This window comes from Eretmochelys imbricata, chromosome 1, assembly GCF_965152235.1.
Source record: "Eretmochelys imbricata isolate rEreImb1 chromosome 1, rEreImb1.hap1, whole genome shotgun sequence".
Classification (NCBI taxonomy): Eukaryota; Metazoa; Chordata; order Testudines; family Cheloniidae; genus Eretmochelys; species Eretmochelys imbricata.
Window position 1 is genome coordinate 334266158 of NC_135572.1, and position 24483 is coordinate 334290640.

Sequence of the window (24483 nt, forward strand, 5' to 3'; positions counted from 1 at the left end):
GCCCAATTTGAGACAGTTGGGACCTAGTTTTCAGAGGTGCTGTGTGACAACTGCAACTGAAGAGAATAGGCAGTGCAGATGCTCAGCGCTTCTGAAAATCCGGTCACTGATGTCTAAAGTTGGTCACCCAAAATCTGAAGTACTCAAAATTACATGACATTTTGGATTTTAGTCTCTATGTCCATTTGTTCCTGACGAGATTGCTAGTTAGACTGCTGGTTGCGATGGGCTTTTTGTCATATGGACATCTGTCCACCAGCAACTAGACTGAGATTAAGCAATTTGTTTTACATATTTTAGCCATCAGCCATCCTAACGTTGCAATTCAGTCACTTTTCATCAAACATGGGCTAGGTTTGAACCAGTGACCTAGAAATGAAAAGCACAGTGTGCCATTACAAAGCATCAGAGCTAGTCAGGTCACAATGCTCCATTCTAAGAAACAAAGTTTAGAATATTAACAATATTGAATGATTACATTGTTGTACTGTCTTTGCTATTAAAAAGCAGAATTGCTGAAAGCAGAGGGCTTTGATTTGAGTGATAACACTACTGGGCCTCAATGTACATTAAACTACTTCTTTCTAGGCAGGTTAAGAATGATAGGACTATTTATAATGCATTTATTTTTAGAACTCAAAAAGCAACACTAGAAATGTATTGGAAAAAAAATCACTGGGAGAATCCCTCTTATTTTTATTCCAGGACATGACTGAACACAGATATAATCTTTTCTCTATAACTGGGAAAGTTAAGAAGAGGAAAGACCTGACCCTAAAGATAAGGAAACAAAAAAGTCTGAAACAGTGAGAGAAAAAAATTCCTACAGATACAAATAGGGTGGCTTGGTTTGTAAAAGAAAGAGAGAGAGCGAGAGAGAGGGGCAGATAGGAAAGGAAGAAAAAGGAAGGGAGGGACATAGGTTTCATGGCTATGGAGTGTAACTGAGGGGTCTGACACAGGAAGATCAGGTTAGACAGGAGGGATGAATCGAATACTTAAAATTAATTGTAAATACATAATTTGAAAGATATACTTCATGTTTCCTATAGCACATTTCACTGAGGATTTCAAATCAGTTTTTATCAACAGTTGAGACTATTAATTTACTGTTATCAGTTTAATATTTGTACTGATTTTCTGATTACACATTAGTTCCACTATTCAGTACTGACCTGTTACTCTACTCTTCACATCAGTTTCATTTTTATTTTTAACCTTTCTTTCTGTCTTTCTGTCTTTCTTCAAGTATTAGGAACCACTAAAACCTCAGTCCCAGACAGTGAAGAATTAAGCCTATAGGAACTGGAGACAACTGGAATCTTAGTGCTATTAAAAGTCAGTTGAAAAGGAAAAAATAATAGAATGAAAGACAGATCTGTGCTAAACCCCGCACACCACTAACAAGACTGAATGGGTGGTGGAGGGCGGGGAACTTAACTAAAACACAGGAACAGAACAACAAAGCAATTTCCATACTAGAACCGATCTCTAACCTGATTCTACACAAAGGGATGAAAAGCCACACAGCAATGTGTCTTCCTAACAGCAGGCAGGTGTAGTGATTATCTGTCTTATGTCCTGAAGCATGAGGGGTTATATCCCTTTTAAATCTGTATCTTGCTTTTAAAAAATACCTTCTGTGGTGCTGCCTGGTTCACTGAAAATATCTCAGACTGCACCATGCATCAAGCAATCAGATTTCTAGTACTTATGATGTTGCATTTTGTAATGTGTTCCATGGACCAGGAAGCACAATTAGTATATCACAGCAGGAAAAAAGAATTAAATTTAAAAGGACGTAAAATTTATTTTTGTGATGAATTCCTCCCACAAAGCCTGCTAAGTAGAAGTTTTCATAATAGAAATCTGTTCAACTCAGCTTTAATTTTCGCTTTTCAGTTCACCTTTTAAAAACATTGAGATTTGCATTCAGCCTCCAAAGATGTCTATGCTTTCTTTCTTTCGGTCTCAGCTATGAGCTTGGCTCAGTGGGGTTACAGAAACTTAGGGGCCTTAGTGGTTAAATGAGAGGGCTGGATGCCTAAACTTTCATCCATTTGAACAAAAGGATATAATACCTACCTACCTCACGGGGGTGTTGTGAGGATCAATGAATTTAATTTCTGTGAGGTGCTTTGAGAGAATCAGATGAAAGATGCTGTATTGGGAAAGTATTATCATCATTGTATGTACCAATACTCTTAAAAGCTTGCATGTTTTGTCCTTCAAGAGACTGTAGGGATATTATTTTTAAGATGTTTTTAAATGTTAATTCTGCATAATATTTAAACTGCCCTTGATAAACTCCACTTGTCCCCATACACCCATGATTAAAGTGATAACTTTTGTTGTATTTTAAATGCTCCCAAGGATTCCTACATGCCACTGATACCATTTAGTGGAAGCAAAACAAAGCCTGACCTTTCTTCTAGTTTAGCGTATCTATGTGGTGTAGACTCTTGGAACAGCAGCCGTCAGAGTGCTGGGAAATATGGTGTGATTCATGTTTCTTTAGGTCCTATGTGCCCAGTATTAGCAAAATGGATATTTACAGAACTGTAAGGTTACTGTGAAATGTGTGCTCTGAGCAGGTAGCAGCTGAGAAGGTGGCATCTTGTGCCTACAGGTAAGTATGTGCTCGCACATCCAGCCTTGTAAAATAAAGAACTGGGTGGAGAGGGGGAACATATGAAGAGATCACCACATTTTCAGCAGCTGTACCACATGAAAAGTTTTATTATCACATTTCCCTGACAGGCACAGAGGACCCAGCAAGACTGCCCTCACAGAGCTTCCTACACATTCTTCTGGATGGTGGTCGAGCCTGCACTCAGAAGGACAAAAGATTGGTCCCCCAAACCAGCAGCTGTCAGGGGATCTGCACAGAGGCCTTTTGTTTCATCTTTATTCTCAACCCCACTCTCTCTTCTCTAGATCCCTATCTACACATCAGAGGTTCACATCTGCTGACGTCTCAAAGGAGGCATTCTCCTCTTCCATGCCCCTGGGACCAGATCTTGTTCATCTCCATGCCCTCTGCTTGTGGCATCAAAAGAAACAATATGGCCCTTAAACACTAAAACTAATTTGTTAGTGTGTTAATCCACAATTCTTAGCATTTTTTACCTTATTTTAGTCCCCTTGTCAATCCAGATTTTGAATGAGTTTTATTGTGCCTAAAACATCCAGTTGATGGGCAAGAGAAAATATTCTCACAGAAAATTTCCACAGATGCTAGCTGCTTGTCTATTGGTTTGAGTGTATACAGGATTGAATCCCTCCCTCAATTAAGTCCCTCTCTTCATGAGGGCAAAAAGATGTACTCCGGTCAGAAATATTTCTTAAGGACTGGGCCCAGTTTTTTTGAAACCTCACTAATTTATAGATTAATTGGTGGCCATGGGATTTATAGCTATATGGATTTTGGTGCCTCAAAGCTAGATGGATTTTGAGTGCTATTGTAAATTTACAACGGCTAGTCATGTCACAAAGACCTGGAAGGATATATTAAGAAAAGCTTCTCATCCCTCTTCAGGAAAACAAGGCAGCTATGGTGTTTGACTGGCAGATTTATTGCTCTTAACGTGTCAGTTTTGCCCATACAGAATAAAAGTTAACAACTGCAGAACAGCAGAGAGAATACCTACAAAAATGAGATGGAATAAAAGAGGTTAGCTTTGCTCTTTAGATAGCTAGTGTTGCTGCTGAAAGTGTAAAGGCCACATGCCAATTAATTCTCAGTGGGTTCTCAATTATCATTCTAAATTCAGCAATTAGATTCTGAAGGTGAATTCTGAAAGGGCACATAAAGCCAGCAGTTAAAAGGTTGCTACAGATTTTTATTTTTTCCTTAACCATTTGGCATCATTTCTTGCCATGCTGCCAAATACCGTGTTTTTGTTAAGGATGCTAGTCTTGTGCTTCATGGCTGTTCTCATCCCAAAGATGATGCTTTCACACTTTTACAGTGTGACGCCTATGGCCAAATTCCAGTTAAGTCTTTGACATTTATATCTAAGTATATTGAATCATACCTGATATACTTCAGTTACTCTGAGGGACGTGTATGCTCTTTGGTATAACAACTGACTGATCTTTTGTGCTTTATCACAGTTTTATTTGCAGGTGTATTAGCAGACATTATTGCACAGTGTTATATTAGCTCTTCAAAGGAAGCATGCCACTATTTGATACCATATCAAATACTAGCTCCTAAAACACTTGTGAAATGGTACCTGAAATACTGCACTCAAAGAATTCTGTCAATAATTTAAATAAGATTCTCAGGGCTATTTAAAACTTCTGTGACTTGCAATAATGGACTCAATTTACTTGGGCAAAACTCCTACACGTTTTGCTCCCTGAGAGAGAACTGCAGGATCAGGTCTAATCTGCCCCAAAGATTCATGTTTTGGATCAATGAGTTACTTAAAATAAAGAGTACCATTACTAAATATTTAGTATAAAATTAATCATTTTCAATTATGCTAAACTAGCTTTCTATTCTATGCATATATTTTTAAAAGTCATCATTAAATAGGAAACTATTGTACTACATATATTATAGATTAAAGATGCATCCAAATTATCAGGTATTTGCATAATGCTGCTGTTTTTCACAGTTCATATCTAATGTGCACTCATCACTCTCATCTTATAGATCGCTAAGGTAGAAATGTAATATAATGCATCTGGACTATTGCTGCTGTGTTCAGGAAGCAACACATTATTTACCTTTACTCTTTATTGCAGTTAGCAACACTGCTGGATTTATTAAGTAGTTGAAGAATGCTGTCTACCCATCAGGTCCTGCTTTTAACCTAGAGAGCCTTAAAATTGCAAAGAGGTGGAAAATGTTCTTTGGATTGTAACTCTCTATTTGTATTAATCCAGAGTTTGAGATGTGCTTAACACCCGAGACCAGACTGTGCAAAACTGTTAAAGGCTTGCACAGCATGTTCAGGGGGTAGGGGAGGAAAATTTGCAAGGATATGAGGAGGCAGAGAGTACTTGCAGCACGTTTAGGTCCAACAGCAGTGCTTATGTTGAGGTGCTTCTGTGGCTCAACTTAATACCAATATAGAAGAGAACAAAGGTGGTTGCTGGCTCTCTGTTCTGTGGGGAGAACTGTATGGGTCCTTTCTCCATCCTTCCTCTTCTCCTTCCAGCGAGGAGCAGAAGGAGAGAGAGCTGGATAACATCCAGATCTCCTATACACAATGGGAGCCAGTGACCATATTCATTTGCTCTCACTAAAACTTGGGAGCAAAAGAGGGGCTGGCATCTCAGCAACAGGTGGTCAATTTTTTCAAAATGAAAATGACCCTTAATTTACTTCAGGCTATCTGATCAAATACAAGCTATAATTTATTCTAGTAACAAATTTACCAGAACAGTTTAAAGCTGGAGATAATTAAAATGCCTGAGCTTCAGAAAGAGAAAAATTCTCAAGAAAATGCAGATAGACGCAGGTGAATCCAACGACCCAAATTCAGCAAAAGAATTTTAGAACTACAGCTATTTTGCAGTAATTGATTTTACAGTGTCCAGTATTCAGTCAAGAACAACAATTTGAACAACAATATGATTCAAAATCTTGAAACTCTCATAACTCCAAAATGTAACAGAAACACAAGTTCAAGGCATGCTTCAAATGTATAATAACGATTTCAATCAGGATTGACTGATAGCTCAGCTTCATCTGCGAGAAGCCAACTGTCAGCTTTCAGAAAGACCATTAAAGTCAGTTCAGAAACAACCATGTCTTTACTGGTACGGACGGACAAATCTGACGATTGACAGCTTAGAGGTGTTGCAGAAGAATTCATTTCAAGAAACCCTGGGTGAACATCATTGGTTGGAACCTTCTCGGATTTGTAAGTCATTCTTTTGACTCATGTTTTAAAAAGTATTGCTTTAATGTGTAGTTTTGTAGCATGACTAAACACCACTGGAGCCACATGCTCAGCCATATACAAAGTACTCAAATTCTGGCGACGTGCATGCGTTGTGGCACTCCTGGGGCTGGGAAAGGACACAATGGAGCCGAAGGACTCCTGGCCTATATCACTACTATGTCAGCTCTTTAAACTGTCTGCAGAGGTGAAACTGGGCTGGTACGGGCTGGTACAGTGTACTGGTAAAAAGCAGCTGCTGGTATGGGCCCCTACGCAGCCGACATTAAAGCACTGCTGCAGCAGCGCTTTAACGTTGCTGCCCCTTTTGCCCCCCCAGGGGCCTGGGGCTCCTGGCTGCCACCGCTGCTACCACAGCAGTGGCTGGAGCCCCGGGCCCTTTAAATCACTGCCGGCAGCACGGGCCAGGCAGCGCAGAAGGACTGGCTGGGAGAGGCTGACCACCAGCCCCGCCCCTTCCACCCAAGGCCCCGCCCCTTCCAGGGGCCCAGAGCCAGGCCACTCTACTGGTAATACTTTTACGTTATTTTCACCCCTGACTGTATGAGTGTCTTATCCTAACTTGTTGGATAATTGCCTATCACAACTTGTTGAAAAGCACCTAAACCTAGAAGAAGATGCAAAGTTAGTGCCCAGAACAATATACTCTGGAAGCTTGCAATTGAAAATGGGGAACCAACCAACAGTAAGAGCCACTGCATTTGCATTTTGCGGTTCAACAGCTGAATACATATGTCTGGTGCGGGAAAGAGCTCATTCAAAGAAGTTGGACCCTGTGCTGAATGACTGCGGCCACTATATCATAGGATGTCTAAAACCAAGAGACGTGAACAGCCTTTATGTGCTTGCTGGAATTGCTCCACCGGATATCAGGAGAGCAGTCACAAGCAAAATGGAATGATTATGACAGGCTGAAGATACCAGACATCCACCTCGTGGCTCCACCACAGAAAAGGTTCCTAGCTGCAATGAAACCACTTCAAAAATCACTGACTGCTACATGACTGGAAATATGACGCAAACCAAATGCACATTTGACATTGCCAAATGCCTTCCTGCAGGTGTGGAGAAGGATTGGTTGACCTGGAGATATTTAAATAACCTCTGAACAAGAGTCTGTAGATCAAAAGTCAATATACGAAAGCAGGACTATTCCAGTGATCCAGACACATGTGACTGTGGTGAAACACAAACCATGAAACATCTATTGGTCTGCTAGCTGCTGGAGGAACTGTGCACCATGGAAGATCTCGCCTGGGCTACAGACTGACCATATCATTTGCCCAACACTGGAAAAAACTATGATTGTGGAGGAGACACGAGAAGAGATGATGACAAAATAAAGTGAGATAAATGAGTTTCTGTTTCAAACTCTGTTTTCTTTATTAATGCAATCCCTGAAATTTTAGAGGGGACCATAAGTCTATGCTTATGCATTGCAAGCAAACACTTCCTGACTTTTATTCAGTTTTGGACATAACATAACATCACTTCTAATGCAACTTCTAGTGTTGATATGAAATTTTACTACATGTTCTTTATCCTGCAGTTTATTGGGACTCATTCCTCACCCTGGTGCTCACACCTTACATTTATGCCACTCACTATTTCTCCTGCTTATAGAAACTAGATGAATAGCTGTGGATTTAAAACACACACCTTCAACAATCAATCTGTAAAAAGAAAAGGAGTACTTCTGGCACCTTAGAGACTAACAAATTTATTTGAGCATAAGCTTTCGTGAGCTACAGCTCACTTCATCGAATGCATCTGATGAAGTGAGCTGTAGCTCACGAAAGCTTATGCTCAAATAAATTTGTTAGTCTCTAAGGTGCCACAAGTACTCCTTTTCTTTTTGCGAATACAGACTAACACGGCTGCTACTCTGAAACCAATCAGTGTGTGTTCCTCTGGATATAGTGGAACAAATTCAGTCCTGGCTCAAGTAGCTGCAACTCCATTAATTTGGTGTAACATTGTGTACTCTGCCTCTGTGCTGCAATTGTTAGAAAGATGTGTAGCTGATGTGAACAGTGTTTTTGTCACGAAAGGGGTTCAAGTTAGGCCTGGACATACAGAACAGAGATGTAGATCAACGGAAAAATCCATTATGAGCCAAGTGCCCTGTACTACTTCAGCTTATCCCTTCACCTCAATTCACGAAAAGAATTGTATCACCTACCTTCTGAGCCTTTGGTTCTTTTTTACGTATAATACAGGCAGTCAAAATTATTATTTTTAATTTTAGGCACTATTAAATCTAATTAGGGGAAAAAAATCTACCAGTATGCCTTGAAGTGGCAGCATTGTGTGCCTCATTCGACTGATTCATTAGGAGGACAGTTTTTTTCTTTAATATTGCTATTGAATGAGGCTCCCCATAGAGTTTAGCAGCATGGGATCCCTCTTTCCATGAAGCAGAATGCCATTCTCCATATTCTTCCTTCATTAATCAGTGGGGAGCAGACACCCTTAATTCATGCTTTTTCATTTTTTTCAGTAGACTAATGCATGCATATGTTTGGGGGAGAGGGGATTTTATCTTATCACAGAAAGTTAGGCTGGAAAGGAACTCTTGGATTATCCAATACATCACCCTGCACTCGTGCAGGATAGTCCTTTCCTTTATTAGTTACTTTAATTTACTGTTGAAGGCCTCTATTTTAATCTCGCTGGTAAATTATGTACATATTTTCTAAACCCCAAATATTTTATTTATTTCAAATTAGAACAATTTCTCCTCCTTTTGTTGGCAAATTTCTTTATGAATTTGCATACTACTGTATAAGCAGACTATCTTGCAAGGCAGCACATATTTAATGTATGTAATCTTTCACCATAGATTATTTCTTCTAACTCCTCTGTAATCTTAATGCCTCTTCTCTACAGTCTCTCTGTATAATTTCTAAACAAAGGTCTTGATTCTGCTATAGGATCTGCACTGGGGGATAGTGGGGGGGGGTAAACCATGTAGCTTCAATAGCAAAAGTTAAGAGCTGTCTTTTTAGCACCACAGCAGCCTCTTCCTGACAATTTTAAGTTATATTTGGTTTACTATCCTGGACCCATTTCTCCATTAGAACCGACCAGTGAGGACAGTGACCCAAAAACCCCTTAATGCCAACTGGCAAGGGAGTTATAGGAATATCCTGATTCTGGTATGTACATGCTGGTTCATTAAAGAATGTCATGTGGGTCTCAAATGACAGCTGGGGTCACACTGGTCAGTATTGTTGTGAAATTTATGTAAAGGCACTATATAAAGATTTATGTATATATACACTGAAAATATGTTCTTAGAGTCTGTATAAAGGTACCAGCAGAGATGGAGAAAGATTTCCTGTCAGCCAAAAGATGTTTATTCACCTCTCTCTCCATCGGGATGTTAATTAAGCATTGTAAGTTAACATAGTGGATACCCATTTACATACAAAGTCAATGGAAAGATGCAAAGTCAATAGAGAAGCAGCACACAGGAAAAAGAAGCCACAGCAATTTATACTATCTCAGAGTACAGACAATTAACTTTGGGGACTGTAAGTAGAAGGCAAAGAAGACACCCCCTTATTGTGCACCAAGGAAGTAAATGTGTAGTTATTTACATTTATGAAAACAGGATCTCAGCCAACTTTGGTTGAAACACTGCAAAACACACTCAGTGGTGGACTGGCCACTGGGCCAACAGGGCCTGTGCCCAGGGTCCTGGACAAATAGGCACCCCTGCACCCCAACCACCCTCCTGGCGCTCCTGCTGGGGAGCGGGGTCAGGGCGCGTGGGCTTGCCCCACTCCCCCTACCCAGTGCTTCTTCCAGGGAAGTCCTCGCAACCTGACCCCACTTTCCCACAGAAGCGCTGGGAGGGGAAGAGGAGGGACTGAGGTGCAAGGGGTGGGGAGCGGCAACACCTGCTGTGGCCCAGGGCCCCACAAACCCCTAATTCGCCTCTGAAGATACTAGTTAAGATAAAACTTTATATAAGAAGTTAACCTGTTAAGTCAAGTTTAGACTCTAGAAAGCATGTAATAATTTTGTTGTATATGTAACGTTTTTTTTCTAATATCATTACTCACTATTACTTAACAAATGTGGAGTCCTTGTGGCACCTTAGAGACTAACACATTTATTCTGGCATAAATTTGTTAGTCTCTAAGGTGCCACAGGGACTCCTCGTTGTTTTTGCTAATACAGACTAACACAGCTACCCCTCTGAAACCTGTCACTATTACTTGAATCTTTGATAATAAACTTATCCTTGTTTTCACTATGTTTATATCTAAGTGCTGTGATATTAAGCTAGATGCTGATCTTGAGCTGAATCATTCAAACTGGTGTGCACTTGGGGACAGCTGACCTGGTATTTCTATGAGTGTTCCATGGAGAAGGGGCTGGATACTACAGCGAAACACTTCAAAGGGGCTTAGGGACTCAGGTGCATCTATGGTTAATTAGCAAGCCAAAGTAAGCCCTGGTGTAGCTGTTCACACACGTTCCTCTGGGCTAACAGCCTGGCAGTGTCAGGAAGCTGACACCCAGTTAAGCATAGGCAAGACATGCTCACATTGGCAGCAGGGCGTAACACGGTGATTTACAATCCTGGGTACCCCAAGAACTATCACAAAGACTCCTATGCTTGTGTGGAGTTGTATTAACCATGTGACTTTGCAGAGATGTTGGGATCATGTTAGCAGATCCTAATGCAAGTTGAGACATAGGAAATGCACAGATCAGATGTCAAGAATTATAACATTCAAAAACCAGTCGGAGAACACTTCAATCTCTTTGGTTACTTGATTACAGACCTAAAAGTTGCAATTCTTCAACAAAAAACTTCAAAACCAGACTCCAATGAGAGACTGCTGAATTGGAATTAATTTGCAAACTGGATACAATTAATTTAGGCTTGAATAAAGACTGGGAGTGGATGTGTCATTACACAAAGTAAAACTATTTCCCCATGTTTATTCCCCTCTCCCCGCTGTTCCTCAGGCGTTCTTGTCAACTGCTGGAAATGGCCCACCTTGATTATCACTACAAAAGGTTCCCCCCTTCCCCTCGCTGGTAATAGCTCACCTTAAGTGATCACTCTCCTTACAGTGTGTATGGTAACACCCATTGTTTCATGTTCTCTGTGTATATAAATCTCCCTACTGTATTTTCCACTGAATGGATCCGATGAAGTGAGCTGTAGCTCACGAAAGCTTATGCTCAAATAAATTTGTTAGTCTCTAAGGTGCCACAAGTATGCCTGTTCTTTTTACAGAAAGTATGGAATCCTATTCATTCTTCTAATACATACACACCTTTCCATTGAAATCAATAGGATTTGCCTGCATGTATATGAGGTCAAAATGTAGTCCATAAGTACTATGGATTTGTTGAGTTATATTACTTGAAACAGATGACCACTGCAGTTTAGACACAGACCATATATTTAATACCACAGCAGACTGTTGGGGGGAAAAATGTGAATGCTCTATTGCAAGTATCATATGTAGGAACAGAGAGGTTATAATTTGTCTTTATGAAGCTGTGGTTAGACCCCACATGCAGTGCTGGGTGTAGGCAGATTCCTCATTATGGAGAGGTGATGTTCTCACCACAGCTAAGGTTGCAATCATAATTTTTATCTCCCATATACTTCTGGCTGGCAAAGTTGGTGTAACCTGAAAATAGCCAGATGCTGGAGGTGGAGATTTTTTCAGATATAGTTTTAAGAGAGTCAGTTAAACTGCCTTTTAATTATAGATCATTACATTTTTTTGGATTTGCATTTAACATTTCCTTGTGAACCTCTGGATCAAAAATGTCTTGGTACTAACCCTTCAAACTTCCTTTATGTTTAAAAAGCCTTGTAAATTCATTGTGTAGGCCCTATGTTGTAGGCTGTATTTGAAGAAAGCGGATTGTAATTAAACAAAGTAATTGGCAATTGCATCTAATTGTAATGATTATATTATATGTATGAGCAGCGTGACTTTTTTATAGCTGATTGCAGCTGAAAGAGAACATCTGAGTCCTTTACCACTTTAACAGAGTTTTTTGCCTTAGTTCAAATGGCAGAGAATTGTGTTTGGGAACTATCAACTAGGGCAAGGATTTTCAAGTTTCCACATCTAAAATTAGGCACTGAAATGACAGGTTTCAGAATAACAGCCGTGTTAGTCTGTATTCGCAAAAAGAAAAGGAGTACTTGTGGCACCTTAGAGACTAACCAATTTATTTGAGCATAAGCTTTCGTGAGCTACAGCTCACTTCATCGGATGCATTCTTTTTGCACTGAAATGAGTGATTCAATTTTTATTCAGCAGCTATGGAAAGTGGAGTAGTTATTTGACTCTTCCTTTTAGGCACTTAAGAATAAACATTTGTCTTAGGCTCTTAGTCCCAGCTCTGCAGGTCTGCATGGTTTATCTGGTAAATGTGGTGTTTGACTGCAGCAATGGATTCACTGAAGAATAGCACCCAGGTAGTTTTCCTCTTCCTTGTAAAGTAGGAATACAACTGGTCAAGCTGGTTTTGTGTTACAAGCAGTAAAAAACACCCTGAGCATGGAGCTAGAGCAGAGGTGGGTAAACTACGGCCCACGGAACCATCCTGCCCGGCCCCTGAGCTCCCGGCCAGGGAGACTAGCCCCCGACCCCTCCCCCGCTGTCCCCCCTCCCTCACAGCCATGCAGGCAGCGCGGCTTGCGCCCGCTTACCTCCCAGGCTTTCCAATAAGAGTGGATGGGGGTGAGGCCTGGGGGGTCCCGGGAGGGGTGGGATAGGGAGCGGGGGGGGCGGGACGGGGTTGGATAAGGGGTAGGGTCCCGGGGTCATTTAGGGGCAGAGGTCCCGGGAGGGGGCGGTCAGGGGACAAAGAGTGGGGCGGGGGGCCTGTCAGAGAGCGGGGGTATGGATAGGGGTCGGGACAGCCAGGGGACAGGGAGGGTTGAGGGAGGGTTGGATAGGGGGTGGAATCCCAGTGGGGCGGTCGGGGCGGGGGGTCCCGGGAGGGGGCGGTCAGGGGACAAGGAGTGGGGGGGGTTGGATGGGTCGGGGCTTCTGAGGGGGGCAGTCAGGGGGCGGGAAGTGGGAGGGGGCGGATAGGGGTGGGGGCCAGGCTGTTTGTGGAGGCACAGCCTTCCCTACCCGGCCCTCCATACCGTTTTGCAACCCTGATGTGGTCCCTCGGGCCAAAAAGTTTGCTCACCCCTGAGCTAGAGGAAACATGTGGATCACTCCTAAGCTTGTACAAATGAAGGATGGAAGAGAGGTGGGCAGCCATGGCAAGGAAAGGAAAATGTCAATCAAAGAAAGAGACTAGAATAAAAATAGTTAAATTTTAGGAGCTATTTTACAGAAAATTAAGTGCGAACTTTTAAAACAAGATTTTTCATATATTAGATTTTTATATCTCAGGAGACCTCAGGGGATTTGATTCTGTAGAATGAAGGGGGAACAGCGGAGCTTATTGTGAATAGCTGGAGGATAAGGGAGCCCAGCATGCCTGCTTCAGTTGGATGATACTATTTGAATTTTTGTATACATTGTGGCCATAATTTTCGAACTTGGATGCCTAAAATTGGGCATCCAAATCCATATTTAGGCACCTAAGTTTGAAAACACAGACTTGTGTGTTTCTGTATCTGCCTGATGGAAACATGTGAGGGATTTTGTAGTATTTGATGCACATTTATTATAAGCCATATGTGTACGTGAGCAAGCTATCTTTCTTAGGCATGACATGACAGCTGAAGAGCACTTAGTCATACAGGATCTCTAGCAAGTGCACTGTTGCCCCTTTCTAAGCAATAGCAGATTTTGGGATTTTAAACTCTGTTTTATTTATTTACCAAATGTACACAAGTCCCGTTCACCTGCAACAGAGACGGTGAAAACTACACACAGGAAATTAATTCATTCTTACAGAAACTTCAGCTAAGACACCACTGCTCCGTCACCAGGGAGCAACTCGCTCTTGTCTCTGTCTTTGGCTCTCCTGCCTAGCACACTATTCCCTTTCCCTGTGTCAGCCCTGGGGCTTTTTAGGCTGGGAAACCCCTAGTTCAAACTGCTCACCTGGGACCATCTGGTCTCAAAAGGTGAGCCTGAGTGTTAACCCTCCTTTCTTGTAGCTGTTCTGCCCTTCCAAGGAACCTTAGAAAAGTTGGTCTGACAGCCCAACCAGTCAAAGGAGAGTGCTTTAACCCACACAATCCCACTGACGTCTCTCTGTGTGGAGTTTACTGCATGGGGTAACTTTAACTCTTCCTGTGGAGAGGAGAGTTTCAACCTGAACGCTTATACATTGATGCCTCATAACATGCATGAAACTAGAATATTCTGCCATAACAGTCTTTTTCCAAAAGAAATTGAAAATACATCTCTTGTGATCACTTCATGCTTTGGCTAGAGCCTGAATTTTACATAATTAAAATTAATACAGTTCAACATATTAAATTATGCTATTCTATAACACATCAAGGTAAATGCCTGATATTGCTGGCTCATTTTAAATGGTGTTGATGAAGCCTAAAACCAAGATTAATTCCTATCCCGTGTGCTATCACTCTCATTGCCATTAATTTTGATAACGTACAGTGCTTTAAGCCACTATTGTTGGTTCCTGTAACAAAAAGCAAAATATGCCATTAATGAAAAGAGAGAACAGAATAGCTGTGCATAAGTATCATGTGAAAGTCTTTTTTAGAGATGCCTCCCTCCTTCAGGTTATAGTTGATTTTGTGTGGAAAAATATACAGATTGTAACACAGAATTTATGTATCAGAAAAACTGCATATAGACTATACATTGAAAACTACATTTCAGACTGTGTTATAGTAATCAAACCTAGAACACATGTTGACCAGTGTGTTACATTTATTCTCAAACCTGAGTAAACTAGAGAGGAGTAAGAAATGGTGAAAAAAATACAGCTGTCTTGCATATGGAACACTTGTCTCAGTCCTCTCCAGTTCAGAATTTTAAGACGTTTCTTATTTTTGAGCATTCATTAACCTATTAACATTTAGCTATTCTGAATGTCAAAAACAACAGAGGAGTACAGACTGTTCTTTTCTGTGATTTTGTTACTTTACTTCATAACCTTGTTTTGTATACACTTCCTTGTTCCAATTTCCAGAAATAATTCTGGTACAAAGGGCTTACTCAAACAAACTGTCATTAAAGTCAGTGGGAGTTTTGCTTGAATTAGGACTTCAGGATTGGGCCCAAGATTAATTTTACAATTATAACCATTAATAATCTCTAATAATGACCCTGTGAACTGTGATTTTTCTGTATCAGGTAATAATGTTTCTATGCTTATACGTTATTGCATTCTTTCATGCCTAGTTACTCCATAACAATATCAGAAAATGTGGAGACAGATTTTTGGTCCATAGCCTGGCCCTGTTGTGGTAGAGGATGACATAAGTGGACAGCTGGGCATTCCCTTTTCACAGGGGAATCTCTGGCTGATGCAGAGCCAGCACAATCAGCTGCATGCCATGCTATCTGGCCTCCCTCGTGTACAGGTCATGCTAAGAGAGTGGCCAGGATGCCTTCCACTCCAGTAATTTTTGAAGAGCTCTTAAGGGGCCATTGCAGCTGGCATTGTTTAGAGCAGACCCAAGTCTTTTGTAATGTATGCCCCCAGGATCAGTTGGTATAAAAGTGGTATAATCATATAATTCTATTGGAGCAAAGGCAAATTTTGGGAAACAAATTAAGATACACACAAACATTCACAAATTTAAGGGTGAAAGTGTTTTATCATCTAGCTGTATACCTTGAATTAGTATGTTTATTAAAGACGTTCAGTTAAAAAAATGTATATCTGAAATTCTGGTAGGTGAAATTCAGATAAGCAAGCCAAAATTCTGACCCTGTGTGAAACACTTCTAGTTTCAATTGTATACTGGGTCTCCTGAGAAAAATTCTAAATGTGCTTTTGCCATACTTAGAAGACACAGAGATGAATTTTCCTTTTACAATTTCCTTTTAAAATGTTAAGTGAATGTCATTCTTGTAGAAAGATGCCACACTGACAGACCTGGAAAATGAAGCCCTCAGTTTATCCACAGAACATGCAGATTAAAGGCAATGATAATACAAGCCTTCCTAGACACCTTAACGTTAATAGGGCACTAGTGAGTCCTAGAGTTGTGTGGGTTAGTTCAGTCTTCAAGTCAAATCAGCCTTTGGCTTTCGTGTGCTGACTGATCCCAACTGTGCCAGTTAGCACCAATTAGATAGGTGCTTTCAGAGATGTGGACAGCTGTGCACTAGGAACTGGACTGACATGAACTGCTATACACAATGTACGCTGCCAAAGAAACAGCTTTAAGCTTCTACTGGCTTCTGATGGGTGGTGAATGCCACATTCTCAAATCACTGTATAAACATTCAATTATTAACCTACCCCATATCCATGTGAGGTGGCTAGGAAACCAACTCAAGGCAACACAGTGAGTTAAATCAGAACAGGGGTTAGAACTTTTGTGTTGTGACTTTGGAGCTCTGTTGTCAATCCACTAGACCATGGCACCGCATTACAAAGACTATCTCAGGGGTAGTCAATTATTTTTTGTCAAGGTCCAAATTTCTTGGTCAATGTATAGTCAAGGTCCAGACTTCAGAGAAAATAATAACAATGATGATAATAAAAAATAATAAAACAAAACAACAATAATGATAATAAGTAAATAAAAAGATTTCGAAGTCCGTTCAAAAGCATCTGATAGTTTGGATTTGGCCTGCGGTCTGTCTATTGACTACCCCTGGGCTACCTCATTACATAAGTCATTACCAGTCTCCCAAGCCATCCATTCCTTTGTTACTTTCTATTGCACAGTAACATACTGTGCATGAGTATACCGCAGCCCGCAGGTATTCATATTACAATGCAAAATCCTAAAGGAAACAAAATAAGAACAAATGCAGAGAGGCGTGTGGACAAGGTTAAAGATGGTAAAGTTTCAATGATAATGAAATACAAAACAAGTCAGGAAACTAAGGCGAAATGTAAAAAAAAATATTTTATCTACTCCTTCCACAATGTTAAGCACAAATCAGTAAGTTCTATAACAGAGCAGAAATTATTGTAACTTAAGGAGTTCTTTGATTTGGGAACTAAAAAAATTATTAAAACCCCCAGCAAATTACAACATAAGAAAGTGTGATTTTTTTTTGCTAAAAAGAGAGATAATTGTTTTTTTAAGTATTTGCCCTTGAGGCAGCACAGAGTATAGGCAATCCTACCTTTGTTTTCCAACTTGAGTTCCTCTGCTAGCAAGCTGTCTTGTCTGTTGCCAAGCACAAATGCCAGAAACGAGAGGATCAGGGCATCCAAGATTCCAATAATAGCCAGGATATATGCCCAGCGAACTGAACAAGCCCCAAGTGTGTACTTGTCTGTCTTTTCACCACACATCCGTTTTACCTCATCTGAATCCCAGCCATCAGGAAAAATCATACAGCCCAGGACGAGACAGGCAGCTTGGAAAAAAACAAAAACAAAGGGAGAATAATGGGATCATGTGTCCAAACTTTCATTTTTTGCATATCCACATACTTTATTATTAAAACATAACCTTTTTATCCAGAACTTCAAAAATAGGTTATATAGAAAACAAATATGTCACACAATTATGAAATCTAGTTAAATATTAAATGTAAGAAAGTTTGACACACCACCAACTTGAAACCTGCTAAACGAAAGAAACAAATTAAAGTCCTGTCCCTGAAACCCCCAGCCAATTTTTGTGGTTTCATTTTCCTATTACTCAGAATGTTTTTCTCTTCTTTGTTGTTGCATGAAAGACTCACACACAAAAAAGGACAAAACTGATTAACTAGCTGATTACACAGGGAAAACGGTGAAACTGAATACGCATAAAGTGCTGCCAAATGCTCCAAAGTAAATAAATGGAAAAAACAGAGGAAAAAAATCCATAAATTATATGAATCTCAGCCATATGCAGTGTAGTTGTAGCCCTGTTGGTCCCAGGATATTAGAGAGACAAGGTGAGTGAGGTGATATCTTTTATTGGACCAGCTTCTGTTGGTGCGAGAGACAAGCTTTTGAGCCATGCAGAGCTCTTCTTCAGGTCTGGAAAAGGTACTCTCCCCATCACAGCAAAATGCAAGGGGGAACTGACTGTTCAGCATAAGTAGTTAGCACATATCATAAGGGATCATTCAAGATAGAGTGGCCCATTATGACAAAAAGAGAGGGCTAGGGAGGTACTGATTGTTGTAATAAGCCATAAATCCAGCGTCTCTGTACAGTCCATAATTTTAGTGTCGAGCAGAGTTATAAATTTAAGCTCCCAGGCTTGTCTTTTGAAAGCGTTGTGCAGGTTTCCTTTGAGGATGAGGATTGATCAGTGAGCTATAGAGTGATCACTTTTTGAAGAGTGTCCACCCATAGGTGAAGTGGTGTTTTTGTCTTTTATCCTGTTCCTGTGTGAGTGCATTCAGAAGTGTAGTGGTTGTCTGGCTTCCCTCACTTACTAGGATGAGAAAACAGCATAAAGACAAATTCCCAAACCTTACTAATATAAGCATAAGTGGAGTCCCTCCACTGAGTTATTACTTCACTAAATCTGAATTATTGATTGGGAAAATATGTACTTGACATTTCATGGGAAATTAAAAGATAAACTATTTGACTGGAGTGCTAAACAGAAATAACTGCACCAAACCTGAGTTTCCACTATGTTACACCGGTAGTCACAAAGGCATTACATTGATGTAATGCAGTGAAAAATCAGACCCACCATCTATGCAGAAAGGACAAGCAATTTTTAATCATTCTGCATTTACATTCACCTTGGAAGAGGGAGGGGATATTTGGCTTAGGGAACTGCACAATTAGGTATTGAAGACACATTTCATATGAAGGCAACATGCTTGAATTTTATGCCTATAAGGTCCAATGCTGGAACTCTTGCTCACACAGATAACTTCACTGCAGCTAACAGGTCTGTCTGTGTCAGTAGTACTCGGTGTAAAGGTTGTGGAGTCAGGCCCATCATGACTAAGTGAATGTAATTAATATCATTTACATTTTTTAAAAAAGCAATACAAAAGGAAGAAGAATCTAAAGATAAAAATTGTGTTAAATTAGTTAATTTATTAGTATATACTGTCTAAATGAAAATCAGCAAATCCTTGTGCTTTAAATTATCCATTTTAGTGTCTCTGTTCTGGCTTTTCTAGCTTGAAGACATGTCTTATCTCCAGCGCAAACCTCTGCCTCTTCAATCTGGCTGTTTGGTACACTGGGGGCACACTATTCTTCTAAAAGTATATCCAAACTTTCAGTGGCCTCTGTAATGTCACTGAAGTTGAATGCATGTTTCAAATATGGACACTGAATTCTTTTGTGAGTCTTAATGCACAGTATATAATATTCTGCGAGAAGCCACCTGCATCAATGGATAATTCAAAGGAACTAGCTGGATTCATGAAAAATGTATGTATCAGTAACTTCAGGCCCTCTAAAAGGTTGCTGGACAAATTTTGATCTAGTTACAGTGACGTACATATGTTATAACTTGTGCAATTAGGAGCAGAATGTAACTACTCTACGGCTGCTGACCTCTATCTACTCTACAGCTGCTGGTGCTACAGTGAACTTTTAGGAGGTGGTACAAGTTCTTTCTATTTCAAGACAAAGTTAAGCCTATCAGTTTATACACCTCCCCTTTCCCCACCCCCAAACAAAACCAACTTCTTTTGCAAAAAAACAAAATTACCCCCACCCAAAAGCACAAAATAGTACTTGCTCAGTGGCACTCTGGTCTTGGAATATAACTAGAAATGGGCATTGAGATTCCCTCAATTGCTATGATGAGATAGTATGAAAGAGATAGTGCAAACATCAACTAGGAATGGCATTTTTCTTAGGATCATCACAAAAGTAAGTTATTGAAGGAAGCTGGAAAAAGAATGTTTTCAAGATATGTTTGTTTTAATTAATAAAACCTGTTTGTAGCTAATGCATTTTACAAATTCTTACTGAAGAGCTCATTTGTATGAAAATATATCTTCCAGTAATACTTTCTAGGACAATTAAACCTACAGTGATTTGCTGAGTGTATGCTGGTTGAGCAAATTAAAATGCCTTTTGACTACCGTTGACTGCATCTTCAGATGCAGGAATCATGTCACAACTTTAGAGGTTAACATAAACAAAATAACTTAGGAAAGCTTTTTGCAATTAATTCCTAAAAAGATATAGGCATGTTTGATACTATAACTCCGGTAACTTTTCATTTATCAGCTGCAAGAATATAAAATCTTTAAAGAGAGAAAAGACAGGTATAAAATCCACCTACAGATTCTCTTTTGTATTGCTAGAATGTTTTACATTTTAATCCTTCTAAAGAGGATTAGGAAATATTCTCTGTAAGGAAGCAGCTTTTGGATTCATAGATATCTTTTAAAAATAGAAACCATTTTAAAAAAAGATAAATTATTTTGCAATTACAGTTGAACTGCAGAGAAATTTCTTGGTAATACAGATGCAGAGCCTGATCCTGCAGATCTTATTGAGTATCAACTTCCATTGATTTCAATAGGAGCATAGCCTGAAAAAGGTATGTAGTAAAGCCTGAAGGATATGGTCCGTTGTTTGCAACTAAAATATGTAAACAATAACTCCACTTGATTGAGTAGAAACAGCGGATATTTTTAAAATCCCAGAAGCTTTCAGTGACTGAAGCTGTCTCTATTGAATGAACCATCAATTTCTACAAAACTTAGGCTCCATTAACAACCACAACACCAAAAAGAAGTTAGATTTATGTTAGCCTAATTCCAAATGCAAAATGAAGGTAGCCTATTAGCAGTCTTCCCGAGTCTGCAGATAGTTTATTCCAGTGTCTCTGCTGCTCATTATAGCTTCCCCAATCCTCAGCAGAGTGAAATTGACAAGGTGCTGAATAATCTCACTGCTACTACTTAGAACTCTTTGCAGGGAGCAGTGAAACTGATAAGAATCATGTCTGTTTTACTCTGTTTTTGCTTAGGAGCAACAGTCAAGGCAATGGAGTTGTTGCCCCTGAACTTCACATGTAGATCTTCTCACATATTTCACATCAGACTTAGGCTAATAGGTTTATCCCTCTGGCTAACACTAGTAGGCATTTGGTAAATCTTTCAAGATCTGTAATAATTAATTAATAAATATAACTCAAACATGCCAGATAAACATTTTCTTAATAGCTTTTTCTCAAATGTCTGCTATGAGTTGTCAGTTTCTTCAGGGCTGTGAGTGACAAGACAAATCACTGAAATTGGTGGCAGTCTAAAATTTCAGCTCCTGGAAATGGAAGACACTAGGAATGGTACAGAAATGACACTTTCAGAGACTGGAAAAACAGATTGAGTTATTTATGGCATTGACTGACTTGCCACTCAGATCAATCAAATATTATCCGACTCCCCTGTAGTACTGTACATGCTCAGGTTGAAATAGTGAGTAACTAAAGTTTATGGTCAGATACTTTCCTCAAATACAGATGACATATTTTCATGGAAAATACCATAGATTATAATGCTAGAGGGACCATTGTTATCATCTTCTCTGACCTCCTGGGGTCATAGGAATTCCCCAAAGTAGTTCCTGATTGGTCGTTTTTATAAACACCCAATCTTGATTTTAAAATTTCCAGTTATGGTGAATCCACCACAACCCTTGGTATTTGTTCCAATGGTTAACTACTCTCACCATTAAAACTGTGCACCTATGAGTTTGTTTCTATTTATAAAAAAGCTAATTGCTATAGAAATAACTGCTATTGACCAATTCTCATTTTCTCAACACATTCAACAAGCTGGGCTCTTCCATCTTTTCCTGGCCGCATGAACAATTTACTTGCACATGAGACGCAATGGAGGCATGCTGCTTGGTAGGAGAGAGAAAGAATGGAGTAAGGGGAAAAGGTGACACAGCGTCGTCCACTACTATACACACACAGAAGACTTCATGTCCCTAAAATCCAGAGAGATTCTTGGTTTTTAGGACCTGTCCTTTACAGGTGGTTTACAAAGACAGTGGGTAAACTCCTTGCTCTATTGAAGTAAAAGAGAGTTTTCCCATTGACTTCAACGGGGCCAGGATTTCATCCAGTGTATTGCTACACTAAGCATTCAGGTGAGGTCTGGGTTGAAGGAGCCATCAGCTCAATGGGAAACATGGATGGAAGACAGCCCAATGCCCGGGTTCAAGAAGATAGTAACATCAAAATCTGTGGCCCTTGTACAATAATCACCAACCTCTTGGTGGGAGGAGGGTCCTGGGGAAGAAAGGAAAGGAGGAAGAAGAGAGAAAGAGAAAATGTTCTTTTTAAAAAAACCCAAATTGTTAGGGTATTAGATGATGCTAGAGGAAAGGAAAGGAGAGAGATGATCTTCATATATATGCACAAGAGAGGAGGGTGAAAACAAAAGACACGTCAAATTGTGGTCAGATTTGGACCACTTGGTTTGCATTTTCTGCAGGGCTCTCAGACAGCACAGTGATGAGCGTGTTATAAATAGCTCGTTAGACAGACAGAATGGAGGGGGCAGGAGGTAATGTACAGGTTGAGAGAGCCAGCAACTGCGCAAGCTAGTTGGTGGCAGAGTCTGGAAGTTCAGCATTTGCAGGATTATAAACCCAATCACAGCACAAGGTCTGGTGGCTGTCATGTGGGGGTGTCCACTCCGGATGAGTCTTCTATGGTGCCTCTGCATATCAGCACGCAGGCCGCAACTTACTCAGCCATGAACAGTTGCTGTGCTTCTCTTCCCCTTGCCAGTCCCACCGTGCTGAGCGGACTGGAAGGAAATATGTAGATTCACAGGGTTAGTGGTGGAGAGGCTCATTAGAGCAGTAGTTCTCAACCTGTGGCCTGGGGGCCGCTTGCAGCCCAATCAGCACACAGCTGTGGCTCATGAGACATCCTCATTGCCATACAGGTAGTATACATATTGTGTGGATGCAGCCCACGTTATACAGAGAGAGCTACCCACAATGGTAAATAGGTTGAGAACTACTGCATTAGAGCCTTTGCAAGGAGACAATGGGGATGAGTCCAATGAGCTGCCACCCGACTGAGGAGGGGGAATAGACATGAGGAAAACAGACATTGTAATGAGAATAGGGAGCAGGCACTGGCAAGTGGAGAGGCAGGGGTGTGCGTGTGTGAAGTGCAGTAGCGGATGTCACAGAAGCTCCTACCACAATATAAATAACAACAGTGTAACCCCTCCCTTTCCTCCCTGGGTTACTCAGGAGCCGGCAACACTCGCCTGGGTGCCTGATGTTGTTGACATTAAAGGAGATCCTGAGTATCCCAGTGGTGATGTTGGATACGTGGGAATCCTCTATCCACCCCTCTGCTGCAGTCCCTTTACTCCTAAAGGAATTTTAAATTGGCGGTGCCGTCACCTGGCTGGCCCCAGTACACACTCAATGGTGTGCCTTGGGAAGCTCCAGGAAAAACCTATTCTAATAATAAATAATAATAAACTGTGGCATGGGTCTAACTCAGAAATGCCAATTATAAATAATATACATCCAATATACTTAAATTAGAGTTAACATGCCTTTACTTAACAATTTAAACAGGGTATAACAGACTAAGATTAAATGTCACTACTAATTTAAACCCACAAGGGGCAGTTGAATACAATCAATTAACAAATATAGTATACAGTAATAAATGAAATGTATTTAACTGGCATTTACACTGCCACCATTTACCCCACCCTGGAGCGTACACTCTGGATTTCAGAGTCCTAGACACTTGTGTGGGCGCGCTTGAAGATCTGAAGCTGGAGACAGCACTCTGTTGGTTCTATCAGTCCAGCCAAGGCCACAAGCTGCACAACCCCTCTGAAAATTGGAGTTGGCCCCCACCAAAGGTCAGCAGGTGTGGGTCCTGGTTCAATGGGAAGATCACTCTTTCTCTCCTCAGACTCTCTGCTGTGCCCCTTTCAGGGTGGATACAAATCAATGATTTAAAAAAAAAATTGGATGTTTTTGATTTAAATCGGATTTTTTTGATAAAATGCTTTTTGAGGAACAAACCTATCTAAAGATAGTTTTAATTAAGATACATTATAGCTCAAAGAGATCTCATTATGGAATAGGGATTATAAATTCTAATTCTATAGTATGAGACAATATATTCATGTAATGTTTGAGAAAAGTTTTGTTAAATGAGTTCCAATAGTTCATGGATTAGTGACCCAATTTTATGGGGCTCCAGGGGCTTCTGTATAGATTATTTAAGTTAATCTTTCTATCTACCCAATGGGACTCAATGCTCAGTCTAGAACAGGGGTGGGCAAACTTTTTGGCCCGAGGGCCACATTGGAGTTGCAAAACTGTGTGGAGGGTGGGGTAGGGAAGGCTGTGCCTCCCCAAACAGTCTGGCCCCTGCCCCTATTTGACCCCTCCCACTTCCCACCCCCTGACTGCCCCCCTCAGAACCACCGACCCATCCAACCCTCCCCCGCTCCTTGTCCCCTGACAGTCCCCTCCCAAGACCCCCTGACCTTAACCACTCCCCCAGGACCCCACCCCC

The 24483-nt window shown here is 40.6% G+C and overlaps 1 protein-coding gene across 1 annotated transcript in view; it reads right to left on the reverse strand.

Moving 5' to 3' along the window:
• Window positions 1-24483, reverse strand: part of LHFPL3 (LHFPL tetraspan subfamily member 3) — a 313820-nt gene that overhangs the window by 23976 nt on the left and 265361 nt on the right. Inside the window, exon 2 of the mRNA XM_077807029.1 lies at window positions 17129-17398. Coding sequence (XP_077663155.1) covers window positions 17129-17398 — 270 coding nt within the window. The remainder of the gene's footprint in view (window positions 1-17128; window positions 17399-24483) is intronic.